Source organism: Varanus komodoensis, unplaced genomic scaffold (genome assembly GCF_004798865.1).
Source record: "Varanus komodoensis strain SLA01 unplaced genomic scaffold, ASM479886v1 scaffold13_3, whole genome shotgun sequence".
Taxonomy (NCBI): Eukaryota; Metazoa; Chordata; class Lepidosauria; order Squamata; family Varanidae; genus Varanus; species Varanus komodoensis.
This window is the reverse complement of record NW_025335409.1, coordinates 12,625,301-12,639,705: the sequence shown is the minus strand read 5'-3', so window position 1 is coordinate 12,639,705 and position 14,405 is coordinate 12,625,301. Positions and strand designations below refer to the sequence as shown.

Sequence of the window (14,405 nt, the reverse complement as noted above, 5' to 3'; positions counted from 1 at the left end):
TCTCCTCCTTGGTCAGCCCCTACTGGGATTGTTTTTCTGCCTTATTTTTGGCCCTGTCCTGCTCTGTTGGCTAACCCGATTCATTCAAAAACGCGTCAAGGTGGTCAAACTCCTAACGCTCCACGCCAGGGCACAATTAGGGTTCGATGGCTACCGCTCTCTCCCTGCCTCAGAATCAACGATTCGATTCCCTTAAAGACCAGTAGGGAATGTTAGGCACGACTCTCCAGGCTATAGATTAGCATGACAGGACTAGCGTATCAGAATGTCTATCAGCTGTCTCAGGGCATTCATGATAGGCATGACTCTCCAGGCTATAGATTAGCATGACAGCACTAGCATATCAGGATGTCTATCAGCTGTCTCAGGGCATTCCCTCAGAAAATGGAAAAAAGCTTGCCAAAGGCGTAATGGGCAAAGCTTTTCTAAAAGGTGTAAATTAAAAAGATAGACTTACTGCTAACCAATCTGCTTCTGTATCTCACTTGCTTAACTGCTGCCTACGTGACTTTGTAACTTCCCATTGTTCCCATATTTGTCTGCAAGCTGATTGTAAAAGTATAAAAATCCTGTTGCCATTCTGCCAGGCACCGCATTCTTACTAGAATGTTGGTCCCTGCAGGTAATAAACTCCTCTTAAAAATACCAACTGGTCTCTGGTCTCATCTGCAAAACCGCGGGATACAACACTGAGCATATGATGGCAGAGAGAACCTTTGTTGTACCTCACTCTGTGCATTAGATGCACATAAAGCATCTAATGGAGGGTTGCATGCAGCTGGAACAGAAAGCACTGGGTTGTACTCTTAGTCAACCCAAGGAAGACCACCTGAACATAATAATATTTCAGTCTAATCAAAGTACAGCTAAGTCTGACTTACTCTTTCTAAACAATGCCAGCCTTAATCATTTGGATTCCAGGGTTTAATGCTTGGGTGGGGGAAGGGTGCTTTTATTTCTGTATATGTTGTCTCTGCTTTATCCTGGTGCAATATCTCCTAGTCGTACTATTGCCTTTCAATCCCTGTTCTCTGCTGCTCATCATCCCTGTGCACATTTGGAAAATAAATCTTAATATCTTCAGCTAACCCATCAGAGTTTTGAAATGAGCAAGCACAAGGTAAGCTACTGATATTTTGAAAATTATCAATGATTCATCACGCCTACTTGCATTTACTTTGTCTAGACTTACCCAATCCAGTATAATCAGTTGAATTACAAATTGTCTTTGGCTGCAAACTTAATACAAGCTGAAACAGCAAACTATCAAGACTGACTGCACTAAGAATATAGGCTGACATAAATTTGGCAAGACAGCTAATGTCTCTCTTCTTAAAAAGGTGAACCCCACCCTTTGAAAGCACTGCTACCCCTCTCATCTGGGCAGATAAAGAGACCTCCCAGGCAATCTACACAGCTAACACAAATTAACAAGCAATCAGTCTGGGGGAGGTCTGTTTTGTTTTTTGCAGCACTGGCCAAATGGAAACCACTCTCTGGAAGCTAAACCCAGTGCCAGGCAGAGTTAAAAAGATGGTGAGGGTGAAGTAATTTGAAGCCATGAGGCAGGGAGAATCAGAAACACAAAAACAGTACATTGTAATACAAAACTGGTTGAGATCCCACTCTTCACACATTCATGCTAAAGTAGTACCAACATAAAATTCACAGCCATCCTTCTTTGTTTTCCTTGATTTATGTAAGTGAAGATTATTCTTCTATCACAAAGACGTCAAATGCACAGACTGGAACCAGGTTTGACTTTTGAGATAAACTGCACCATTGTGTGTTTCTGCTTTAATACATTTCTCTTTTTCAGCTTGTTGATTCATGTAACCTGAAAGATAAAATAAAAATTAGTAATTTCATGCACTGCCATGAGGCCTTTTTCCTAAGTTTTGATTTTCAAAAGTCAAAAGGGGAGTTAATTGGACATAGTTGGTACATTTTGAAAATACACTTCTGTACCTACTTAGTAGCAAACTAAGGTATTCTATCAGACATAAGTGATTGCAGTTACAGAACCAGGGTACTCACTCAGCATCAACAGTGTATAGAATATTGTCTCAGATCAGCAAAATATTTCCTCTAAACTGAACTTGCTGCTTATGAAATATACAATAAGACACACATCTTAATCCCATTGCTGATTCATAATAAGGTACTGCCCCATGTCTTAATCATACTGCTGCAAGATGGGGAATACATGTCTTTTTTGTGAAACCTACTACAGTGTTGCCAAACCATGGAATTTTTACTCAAAGCCTCAACCCTGATGCTAAAAAGCTTGGTCATAATCCAGCAAGTCTCATTACATATACACAGAGACACAGGCTGCATTTAAAAGCCACTTGGAATAGTATGCAAGCTTATGGATGCTTGGCAAATGAAAATACAGCTCCAGTGCAAATACAGACCTCCCTTCACACTTCTGTGATGCTAAGCCAATGAATGCAAATCAATGCACATCTGGAGCACTGTGTACATCCAATTCTCTTCTGCAAGAGATATCTGTAATGAAAACTGACTGCATATATGCAGATATTTTTCCTCTTATAAGATGGAATGGGGAGAGTTCAATAGAGATGGTTGCGTGACCAAACCACCCACTATATTTACAGAAACTTAAGTATGGGTCTTCCATGTCATGTTCCATCTGGTAAGCTTCAAATCTCACCAGAAATGGGTCAATGTCTTATACTTTAACCCATGATTGTTGATTAAATTGTGTTAATGAGAATGCTTATATTTTACAAATTAAATATTTATCTTTCTGACATGCCTTTAAGATGAAATGTAGATTAAAAACAGAACAAAACTCGGGTAACTCCTCTCTCCACATATTTCTACCTGCCCACTTAGATCCTCTTTGGAACTCCTCCTCCAAATATCCCCCCTCCCCATGAGAGTACAAGGGAAGGGGCTAGGAGGGGGACATTTTTAGCAGTAGCTCCTGCACTACGGAACTCACTCCCAGAGACATAAACTTGGCGCCAGCTCTTCTTTCTTTTAGATGCCAGATGAAAATGTTTTTGTTCAAACAAGCTTTTGGTTAATTTATTTAATTTATAATTTTATATTTTCTTACGGATTATTTAATTTTTGGTTTGTTAATTTCCTGGTTGTATTTGTCATGTTGCATGTGGGTTACATTTTATCATGAGATGATTTATCTATTATTTTATTTGCTTTAATAATTGTTTTATCAACTGTATTGTATGCTGTTTCCAGCATTTGTAAACTGCCTAGAGAATCTTCAAGTTATGGGGTGGCATATAAGTGGAATGAAATAAATAATAAAACCTACATTGGTTACATTAGGGTCCTTGTGAAGAAGGGTGCTATATAACTCAAATAGCAACTGACATCCATAGAATTTTCAAAATAATACCTTTATTATAGCCTTTAGCATGATGCACAGCTTATTTATTTATTTATTTAGGGGACTTCTATGCTGCCCCATTCGCCAAAGCCTCGAGGCGGCTCACAACCATAAATAAATAGAATCCAATAAAACAATATAAATTAACAATATAAATTAAGTCGCCCTGGCCGAGGAATAAAATGAATAAATAATATTAACAATTAAAATAACATTTGAATATGCTGATGATAGTTACCAGCTTTTGGAAAGATACACAACAACAAGAATTTTGATTAGTTCCGAACTCAGATTTTCTGGTAACACCAAACATGAGTGGAAGCTTACATCTCTGAGCTTGCATTCTCAAAATGTGTATTTTAGGAAGTAATTTTAAAATGCACATTTCATGGATTAGTCTATGGCAGAAAGTGCATGTCTGGCGGTGCACTTCCAAAAGAGGTGTATTGCAACGTGTGCTTTTCTCATTCAAATGAAAAGCAAAACAAATCATAATCGAAAATGAGAACACGGTGATCTGCTTTTCAGGGTGCAATTCAGAAAATCTCAGCGAGCTTGAACATGATCCTCCAAACTTTAGTCCTCCTTGGCTTCAAAAGCTACATGCAGATCAGTATTCCACAGTCTGGTGCTTTCTAAATGTGCTGGACTGCAATTCTCAGTCATGTGGCTGAGGATTATGAGTTGTACTCCAACACATCCAGAGGGCACCATAAGGCTTAGGGGAAGGCTTAGACAGTTCAATGGAATTCCATTGATGGATGAAATCCACCATCCATAATGCACACATCTGGGCTCATATCACCCGCTGGACAGAAACCTGCTTCTATACATGGGCCTACCTTGCAAGAGTCCTTTTAAAAACTGTAGCTATCTTCCTTTTCAATGCAAATATATTTCAGGTACAAGAGGATACACATAACAACATGCTTTTGCATATTAGGGATCCAATGAGCTCTTACTCAAACTTAAAGTCTTTTCTTTGATTGTTACAATTATTTCATATCCTGCTAGTATATCTGGCATTATTTGTTTGGTAGATTTATACTGTGCTTTTGACTGCAGTCCTTGAAGTGGCTTGCACCAATTGCAAAAAGCAATGGAGATATTATAAGGAAGGCTCACACTGAAGCAAAGCCAAAACCAGCTTCCCTCTTTTTCCAGATTCAGTGTCACAGGGCGGATACCGTTAGATGGCCTTGGGGTTGGAGAGCAGACAATCCAGATGAAGACTATCTCTTTGGCTATTTTCTTTTCTCCTCTTAATGTCAACTCTCCCTCAAAGACCCATTTTGTGCCTCAAATAACTTCTTTGCTATCAAGCATACATTTCCCCATTTCTACTTGACATCCTAATCCTTCAGGGATTTTGCATATCTGTGCAAAAATATTGTTTTTTGTACAGCTCCTTTTTTCTGGACATTAACAGTTTGTTCATGTTTATGGCCTCACACGTTGAGCATTTTCCACCCAGCACTTATTTTTTTAAAGCCACTCTAGCAGTGAAGATTTAGGTGAAGACAACAATACACAAGCATCTGTTTTCAGAAATTAAAACCAAAGGTCACTCTATACAAACTAGAATCCAGGGGCTTTTCTGTTTCAATCTTATTTTGAAAGTCATCCTCCAAAATCTTTTAAACATCTGGAATTTGAGCACAAGAGCTAATCAAAGCAGAACTGCATTCAAGAGGTTACCACAGCTGGACTCCAGCAAGGGCTTGTAAAATGAATACAGCTGAGTTGGAAAGATGTTATCTGTACAAACTTGTTCAGCATGTGTGCTTGAAATTATTTATGGCAAAAGCACTTAATTGAGGCATCTTTTCTTCCCCCAAGAATTTGCTGTTGAAATGACTCATACCCTATGAGTATAGGGTATGTCAGAATCTAATGTAGTAATTAGATTAGAATCAAATAATTAGATCATGACCTGAGATTGAAAGTGATAAAATTAGCATCCCACTCACAGGAAAAATTATGAAAACCATGTATTTAATCTACAGGATATAAAACTAGGGACAACAAAACAGTAATTACAGTATTCAAAATAATGTTTTTGTTTGTTTTTTGTTTTGCTTTGGATTTAAGATTTACCCTGCCATAATATGAAACAAGGTGCAGCTTCTCATACTCCGAACACTTAACCAAATCCATGCCTTATTTTTACACATGAAAGACTGTCCTGTTTAGAATTCAGTATAATGTAATGTACTTGGGGACCAGCTCTCTCCATCAAAGAATTTTGTAAGTGAAAAAGTACTATCTAGAAAACCCATCTGAGTAATCATACTTCACCTCCACTTGAGTTGTTAGATGCTACATTGACATGAGTTCTGTGTTTAAAGCAAAAGAACTGATGTTATTCCAACAATTATATCAAGTGGAAGGGAAAAGACAATAGGTGCTTATGAAGACTGGCGACTTTGTAAAGTGCTTACTATTATTGTCTTTGTTTTGCTTACAGTAAAAACAACACACATGTTGTGTTATGTTCAAAGATTCGAGTTCAGTTTATTTGCACTTGATTGAGAAGGGCTACTAATATCCTGGATTCTGTTGCAGAGTGCTGACTCAAGTGGGAGACTTATGTCAGTCCTTCTGCAAGTCAGTATAAGTCTTGAGATGGTAGACCTTGCCCTGAGTGTATAGCTGTATACATATGTCTAGTACACAGGAGGCATTTATGTCCCAATACCATGAGGGTTGCAGTGCTATGTAATACGGTGTGTAAATAAGTAACAGTGACACGTGTGTAACAACTGCTGCCATTTGATGGTGTCAGAATCTAGGTGGGGCTAGAATCTAAGAGGTTCCGGTCCACAATTGTTCTCCATCTGGCCCATCAAGGTTGCCCAACTCAAGTCTGACCTCAAACCACCATCTCCTGGCCTAGAAGGCTAAGGAAATGGGGAACAGTCAGAGGGAGGGATCTGTGATTGGAGATAGCAAGGGGATTTTTCTTAGCATGCTCCATCATCACCAGTGAGGGAAGGCATGGGGCTGGTGCAACCAGGAACCCAACCAGCACTGGCAGGTGCGTCTCCTCCTCCTAGGGCCAGATGAGCTGAGAGAGGCATTGAAGTCTGTGCCTTTCCCAGCATGGAGAAAGGCAAAATGAGAAGAACAAGGACATCAGTGACTGTGGTCACAATCACTTATGTCATCTGGTTGTGAAACACACAGTGGGAAACAATTTAGTACTCCCAACTCAAATTGGTTCCTAGCCCTGAAACCCTGAACTAGGTAATTCCAAGAAACAAAAGTGTGTAACCATCTTTAACCAACCTGATTGATGTACCACTTTCCGTAACATCAGACTTCATGGTAGGTCTGATATGAACATGGCCAAGAGACAAGTGACTCACATGGTTGATGTGTGACAGCTTTGCTCACTTCCTAAGTCATTCATACAGAAGTGTGTGAAGTACGTCAAAACAGAGAACTGTGGTTGACTTTGTCTTAGTCTGTGGTTGCTCTTGCTTCACCTGTCACTGAAGAGTAAAGTCCTATCCCTCTTGTTACTACATTCTTGGTTTGCAGAGGAGATGTTTAATTTGTGCTCACAGTTTTAAAAGTGCATCCATACTCCATATAGTTATGACCATATTTATTTTACTTGGGTATTTTTCACCCCGCTCAATACGTAGTGTGTCCCTGGAAAGCTTACAATTCAAATCCAATAAATACATATATACCCAGATAATACAAATGATCTATATGGCACCTAGTGTTGCTTCAAGGGGGTCAGTAAAATATTTGACCTTTTCTTTGAAGTTATCCTATTTCCTTTAAGAACAAGGGGATTTTAAAGTCTGTTGACAAGTCTCAAGCCATCCACTGAGCATAAATTCATAAATTAGTTTTATTTAATGCATGAAAATATATTCTTCATCTTACAATATCAGGGCATTATAGAAAATATAATTAAAACCTTAATATACTAAGCAATAAAAAGTGATAAAGCTAATGTGATAAAAAGCAGAAGATACATCCTTGAAAGTGCCTTCATTATTTTTTCCTCTGGAGTATATATGAACAGATGGAGGAATCCACTTATTAATTTGCAATTGCTACAGTACTAAGATAAGGCAGCATAAAAATGCTATAAATTGCTTCCTTGCACTTTCTATCTGTCCAAATGTAGCTGGCAAGCATGTAATTTACATAGCTGGCCTCCATGTTGATATATTGAATCTACAATGCACTGTATCTTCTGGAAGAAAAGGCCTGGTTAGCTTCTTGCACTTGTATCTGGGAAACCTCTATGCTAAATCATCAAAGGGAATCTCTGCTAGAACTGCTAGGGGTGGTTTATTTTTACATTTGCTAGCTAACTTTTCTAAAACAAAATTCTCTAAACATGTTTCTCTTTGTTGATACGAAGGTGACAGAATTCTTAGCAGGGCCGTTCTTCTTAAAACGAGGGGAGGCCGAGTTGCTCCCTTATTCCTAATAGGAACATTCTTTTACACTAACATTAAAGGGTCAAGATATTTTAAGCCTCACTCAACATGCTCCTTAACGGGATACATTAGAAACACCCACAATGACCCATTTTGTACGTAATGGCAGCAAGTCATGGGCTGATTAAGCAAGTCATGATGGCAGCAAGTCATGGCCTGAATAGCCCACAGTTAATTAACCCATGATTTGTCACATCATGTTCCTGCACAAGCTACTATATTTTGCACAAATTCAGATCAGCCCAATTCAAGGCTGTCCTGAGACTTGCAAACCCAGACAACCCAAACCTGCAATTAATGAAGAACTGAATTCATGACCCTTCCAATGAAATTTTGCAGGATTATTTTTAGTAAATCTGGACACAAAATTGCTTGGTTGGGGAACATAAAATAACTGATAGAAATAGAAGTTCTGTAACAGCTGTTTAAGACCTTCCCTGACTATATCATGTTTGTTTTTTAAATTCTATTACATTTTCGTGGACAACAGTTTGATCAATGAAGCACAAGTAATATTGAATTGCATTCAATATTGCCCTCCAAATTTACAATTGTCTCCTTACATGGGCAAACCATGGTGAGCCTTGGGCCTCAGCATCCCCCTTCCATCTTTTCACATGTCAAAGTAGATTGAAAGCTTCTGGTTGTTAATTTTAGCTAACCAGACTTCCCTTTTACTTCTGAACACAGGAACGCTGAACACTTTAACCAGGGATAAATAATAATGTTTCTCAATCCAAGAATCAAATTGGTTCTGGGCAAGCCTGCAGCGGGTGGTGCCACACCCCCCGGGGGGTACCCCTCTGCTGGCATGTAGCCCCAACATGATTATCAAGAACCCATTCTCTCCCTCACACACGCACTCCTACCACCCCTCCCCTACTGCTATCAAGTTTCTAAAAACCACCACTGATGACAGTGGAGGTTTTTTAAGCCTGCTTGCAGTGGTTTTTCAGCAGGGGTGGATTTTCAGTAGGGCTCACAGGGTATTTTTAAAAATACTCATTTTCAGCTGGTTCTGGTTCACAGATAACCATTCTGTGAACCAGAATCAAGCATGGCTTACAATCCTGGCTTGTTCACTAAACATAGTTCCTTGACTTTGGTTATAAGAGAACTGATTAGTTTAAAATTACCAAATCATAGTCCAGCATGCACTGAAGATAAGAAGGGAGTGTGGGGATGAGAGTGTGAGCTCAGGGTTTGCTGTAGCTCATAATTTGATATTACCTTGAAACTGGGTCCATGTCATACTAAAGCATTTTCCTGCAACTAATCATGGGTCAACTTCAAGTCAACTAAATATTCATAGATATTAAATAAATAAATTTGAAAGGATATATAGCAGAAGACCAGAAGGAAAGAAGAAAGTTAGTGAGAAATGGGCTTCCCTAGAATGGATTTTTGGTCAGTTTTGCTTTCAGTATCTCATACAGCCTTCCATGTTGGGTTGTGATTTAATAGGCTTGTGTGGGACACACTTGTTTAAATCAGAATCATAAGCAAGTGCATTGGTAAACATAATCCTCAAATGAAAAGTTTTCGAGACTAAAAAGTGATCAGGTATACTTTGCCCATGTGAGTATAATCCATGTCAGATCCTTGATATGCAAAGAATATTATGTACTTTGTGGTATATGGATGGAAGAATACAAGGTATAAGTAAGGATTCTTGATTCAATGGTCAGAAATCCCTCTATGCAATGGTCATCTGGGAAACAAGTTACTGGGCTTCTTTGAATGGAAATAATCTATACCAGCACTTTGCAGGAATGTAAAGTATCAAGACATATTTAGAGCCAGACAAAAACGCTGCATTGAAATGACTTTTAAAATAATTGTTTTACGTTATTAATTTATAGTATCATTTTATTATGCTACAAAATCAAGATTTATAAAAATAAACCTTCAGTGTTTTTATGTTTTTTCTCTATAGTGAGCAAAGAAAATCTTGGATTCATGCTAGTATGTCTACTGTTTCTGGAGCACTACATTCCCAAAGGATATTCAAACACAGAGCAGATCACATTAGGAAAGTCTAAAATAGACTTAATAATCAATTTCTTCTTCCTACCAAAAAATGTCCATTCCCAAGAGATGTACAATTTTAGCCATTTCCCAGAAAGTGCAATATCTCTGAAATAATCTCTTGGTTCAGAAGCTCAAAATAGCTAAAATTGGTTGTGCTGTGTGGCACGGGAATTTTCCATTTAGCAAAGAAATAAGTTCTTTTTTTCAAAACTCCTAATGTTTTGTGCAGCTCAAGCATGACTGCACACAAGCAGTGCTTAGAATTTTTATGAGGAACACCATTCTTCATTGCATTGAACAGGCACAGATACGACGTTGCTCTAGTATCCATGATTAATAGCGTAGCCACATGCCCTATTTTACAGAAAACAGTCCTCTATCTAAAGGCATCCTCTATTTGAGGGGCTGGCACATCCAGCTCCTCATCCTACAGAGCTTTAAGAAGGGAGAGCAGCCAGGTGTGGGTTGTGAGAAAACAACCTTGAAACTGCCCATCAACTGGGGAAAGTTGGTGGGCAGCATCTGGGGAAAGGACTGAGAAGGCCCACAGTATTCTCCACTGTGTTGAAATGTGTTGTATTTCTTTTTAAATTATAGCACTTTCTTCTATGTTTACATCTACACATATGGAGATTTTATCCAACTCAGCATCCTTTCTGGGCTCCCTTTTCAGTGATACAGAAGTAGCCCTTCTAGTGATACCTGGAAGCAGACTGCATAATGCCTGCCTCCTTCCTCATCTGCATCTAAGCATGACCCAGGAACTGATGTCAATTGAAGACTAACAAAGGAGAAGAATCTGGAATATAATCAGATGTATTCCAAGAAAGGGGTTGAACAAATGCTGATAAACACATTGATCATACAGGAATTTGATTCATTAATGAAATCAAGTTTTATTAGGATGATAGTACTAGTCTCACCAGTAACAGTTAAGTGATCCTCTCTGGAAGCACTCTGGATATCTTGCAACTGGATTTCTGGGCTGACCTCAACCTTGTTTCCAGATAACTGCAGATAAGTTTTAAGAGTGGCAGGTACCTTGACAGTAATGGACCCTGTTATGCATAACAATGAAAAAGTTCAAGAAATTAGACATGGCAAGCCTGACCAGTGGCCCCAGAGGAGCAATCAGTGAGGGAAGATGAAGCAGCTGCTTTTGCCCCAAAACAAAATGCTGACTGCATTTCTTGCACCAAGGAGAAAGATTTTTGAACTGCATATGATTTCATCCACATAATGAGTGCTCCATTATTCTATTCAGTGATCATTCCACTATTCTAGGAAGTTTCTAGAGTAATGATCCTTGTGCTAACATCTTACTTTTTCTTGTGAGGAAGGGTCATTAGTTCCTTTTTTATCAGGTAGCCTCAAATTGAACTCTACAATTTCGGAGGAAATCTAAAATGGCAAAATACCAAATGACTTGCACAGAACTGTTGTAAAAAAAAAAAGGAGGGGAGAACCCCTTGCATCCTCTGTTGGAATGTCACTGTCTAAATCAAGACTGGGCAACCCCTGCTGTCCTCCAGTGCAGTTCCTTCCACCATGTGGAACTTGGGAGAGAACCTAACATTGTTTCATTTCCCCCCCTTTTTTGCAAACAAAGCGATCCACAGAGTTGCTGCTACAGAGTGGCTAAAGGGTTAAAATTGGGTTGTCTGCCAGCAATTTTATTTTATCATTTTATTTGTATCCCTCTTTTTTCCTCTCTTGCAAAAAACACAGGTTACATTGTCCCCCTCTCCATTTCATCTTCACAACAAAAACCCTTTGAGATAGCTGAGGAGGAGAGTGAGCGACAACACCAGGGAGATCCATAGCCACATGGATGACTGAGGAATGCTTAGAGTTGTATGATTTTTTCCCCTGTTTAAGCATGTCTAGGATTGTGTCCTAAATTAATTAAATGGTTGGGTTCTTTCTCTCTGAATAGGGGTCCTGTGGATTAAATAGCCAAGAAAAATATAGGCTTCGAAGATTACTAGGCTTCTACATATGGGAGGGCTCCTCTTCATGGATGGGACTGAAATCCGATGGAGCATCCCACTGGCAGGGTGGAGAGCTAGTTTTGCTCATTTCCTCTTCCCCTGCATACCCTCCACAATTATTCCAGGTGGTTCCTAAATGTTCCAGGACACAGGGGAAAGATCAGATCAGGAGTCACTTATCCGCTTCTTCTGTCAGAAGTGTCCATCTGTGCAACTGTGCTCAGGAAACATTCCCATCAGTGTGAGCAAACGCAGGATCCCAGCCAGTAAAAACAGAAGCAATGCATATAAATCTTCTTAACCAGTTTCTTAATAACTTTTTCGTTTCCAACTGCACAAATACTTTTCACATTTCAAGCATGCTTGTTCTGCATTCATGCACAAAAACAGAGTGCATACTATCTTGAAAGAATGTCCCTGACTCTTGGCTTCACTCCAGTAACGCCAGTTTGGGTCTGGACAAGCTGCAGTTGCCAATCCAAGGTAATCCAGCCAAGTAAAAGTCTTGGTCAATGGACCCTCTAAGTTTTCTTCCCTCTTGTGTGGAATCACAGTTGTGTAACGAATTCAGCAAACAACACAGTATCTATCACATATTTATCAGGAAGGAAAACAGGTCCACAGAAATATTGTTCTTGCAGCCTATGCCAAGACATTTCTACACAGTGTACAAATTAATGGTTTACTGGGCCCCAGCAGATATAATATATCACTATGTTTGCATGCAAAGTGCACTTGCAGTGACCCTGAATACAGATTTTGGAAAAAACAAGAGAAAATAATCCAGTAAAAATTAATTGAATATAACAGTAACTAGTGCAAAGCTTTATTATCAGTTTCCACATTTTAATCTAAGGCCACACTCTTAAACACAGTTACTGGAGAGTACGGAGCAAACTATGTGCAATGCTAACTGTGTGCAAAGAATGAATGTGCAGATTAGATAGCCTTGGGGTGGGAGAGGCAAGCAGGATTGGGAGCTTGCTGCAGCTGGAGAAGGGTTAACCTTTTCCTCTACCAATGGCGCTGATGAACATTTTCTCCACACCCTAAAACTGCTGTAAGTTGAAGCCAACCAGTTTTTATCCCAGGCTAATAGTACCTTCATGGAGAGGGGGATTTTTAGTGAAACCATGGCCTGGGGAAAGACTTACCCTGTACTCAACATACTATGTTCCTTATATGGATACTGCAATCCTGCCTATTGACAGTTTTTTAAAAAACTAAGCACTGTAACTGCTTAAATTCAGTTACACATATGTGTGTGATATGTGTTATATCACACATATTTTGGCTCTAAGTACCACTGAACCCAGAAGAACTTACTTGTGAATAAACATGATGAAACTCTAAAAATTCCCTGGTGTTCTTTCCTTTGAATCACATTAAACTTGTCCATTTATTTTATCTGGATTGCTTGGATGGATTAGGGTGTGCCCATGTTCCTATTTTAGCTGAAATTTTACAAGCAGTTTTATATTTTAATTGTTTTTATTATACTGATTGTAAGCTGCATTGAAAGAGGTTGTTCTTAGAGGCTTAGTTCAGAAATCCTTAAATAAATACATGTTAAAACATACTTACTAACCTTTCTGTGTTTTCAAATTAGTTTCCCCCTCTTGACTAATAATATAAACATCTATTGCCCCTTGACATGAAGAAGCTTTCAGGAATCCCTCTGAGGAATCTGAAAAATAAAAGAACATAGATCTGTGCAAATCTAATGAATTAACTGGAATATTTGGTGGAGCTCGTTAACATAGTCTTTTAGAATGATTTGCTTGGGGGTGTATAGAAAGCAGTGTCATGGAGATTTTGTTCCAAAAGAGCAGAGAGAGGGACACAGTGTTCTCTCTATATTTAAACATTACTAGTTAACTTGAATCTCACTGAACACACATAGAGAGAAGACATCTGCATTTGTTCAGACAAGGTAATGTAACTCAGTTCTTGTCAGGATATTCCTTGATAATCACGGATATATTTGTTTTCAGAAGAGCAGCCAAAGGCAAAAGAATGTATGAACTATTTTAAAAGGAGCATGTTTTGAAAAGGACATAGTGATAACAGACATAATATTGCTCTCTAATTGTCCCTGCATACTATTCTGACTTCAAATAAGTAAGCTCCCCCATGTACACACCTAAAACAAAATGTTTGCCTTCTTAGAATATGCAAACAGTTAATGTGCACAAACTGCTGGGAACAAAAGAAGTTTGTTGTTTTCCTTAAACAGCTGAAACCCACACATTATGAAATCTGAAGAGTATCTCAAAATACATGAGAAGTTAAACCCAGATGAACAACAGGAAATGCACTGGCAGTTGAATTGCCAGTAATTTTCCAGTATGTGTTTATCCAAAGAATTTATTAGGAAAGAACAGGAAAAGTTGTATGACAATTTATTAAATATGTGTCCATTTAAGTGTGTTTCTTTTTAATCTTCCTAGTCCTATATATGCAAATAAAGACAGAAACATGTCAACAGAGAGACACACCCAAACAAACCAGAACTGGTTAGAAATTCTTTAAAAC

At 38.7% G+C, this 14,405-nt stretch overlaps 1 protein-coding gene across 1 annotated transcript in view; it reads right to left on the bottom strand.

Moving 5' to 3' along the window:
• Positions 1-1,680: 1,680 nt before the first annotated feature.
• Positions 1,681-14,405, bottom strand: part of FAM185A (family with sequence similarity 185 member A) — a 47,270-nt gene continuing 34,545 nt past the window's right edge. Inside the window, exons 6-8 of the mRNA XM_044423520.1 lie at positions 13,459-13,557; positions 10,803-10,937; positions 1,681-1,837 (exon numbers count right to left, since the gene is read on the bottom strand). Coding sequence (XP_044279455.1) covers positions 1,722-1,837; positions 10,803-10,937; positions 13,459-13,557 — 350 coding nt within the window. The 3' untranslated portion in view covers positions 1,681-1,721. The remainder of the gene's footprint in view (positions 1,838-10,802; positions 10,938-13,458; positions 13,558-14,405) is intronic.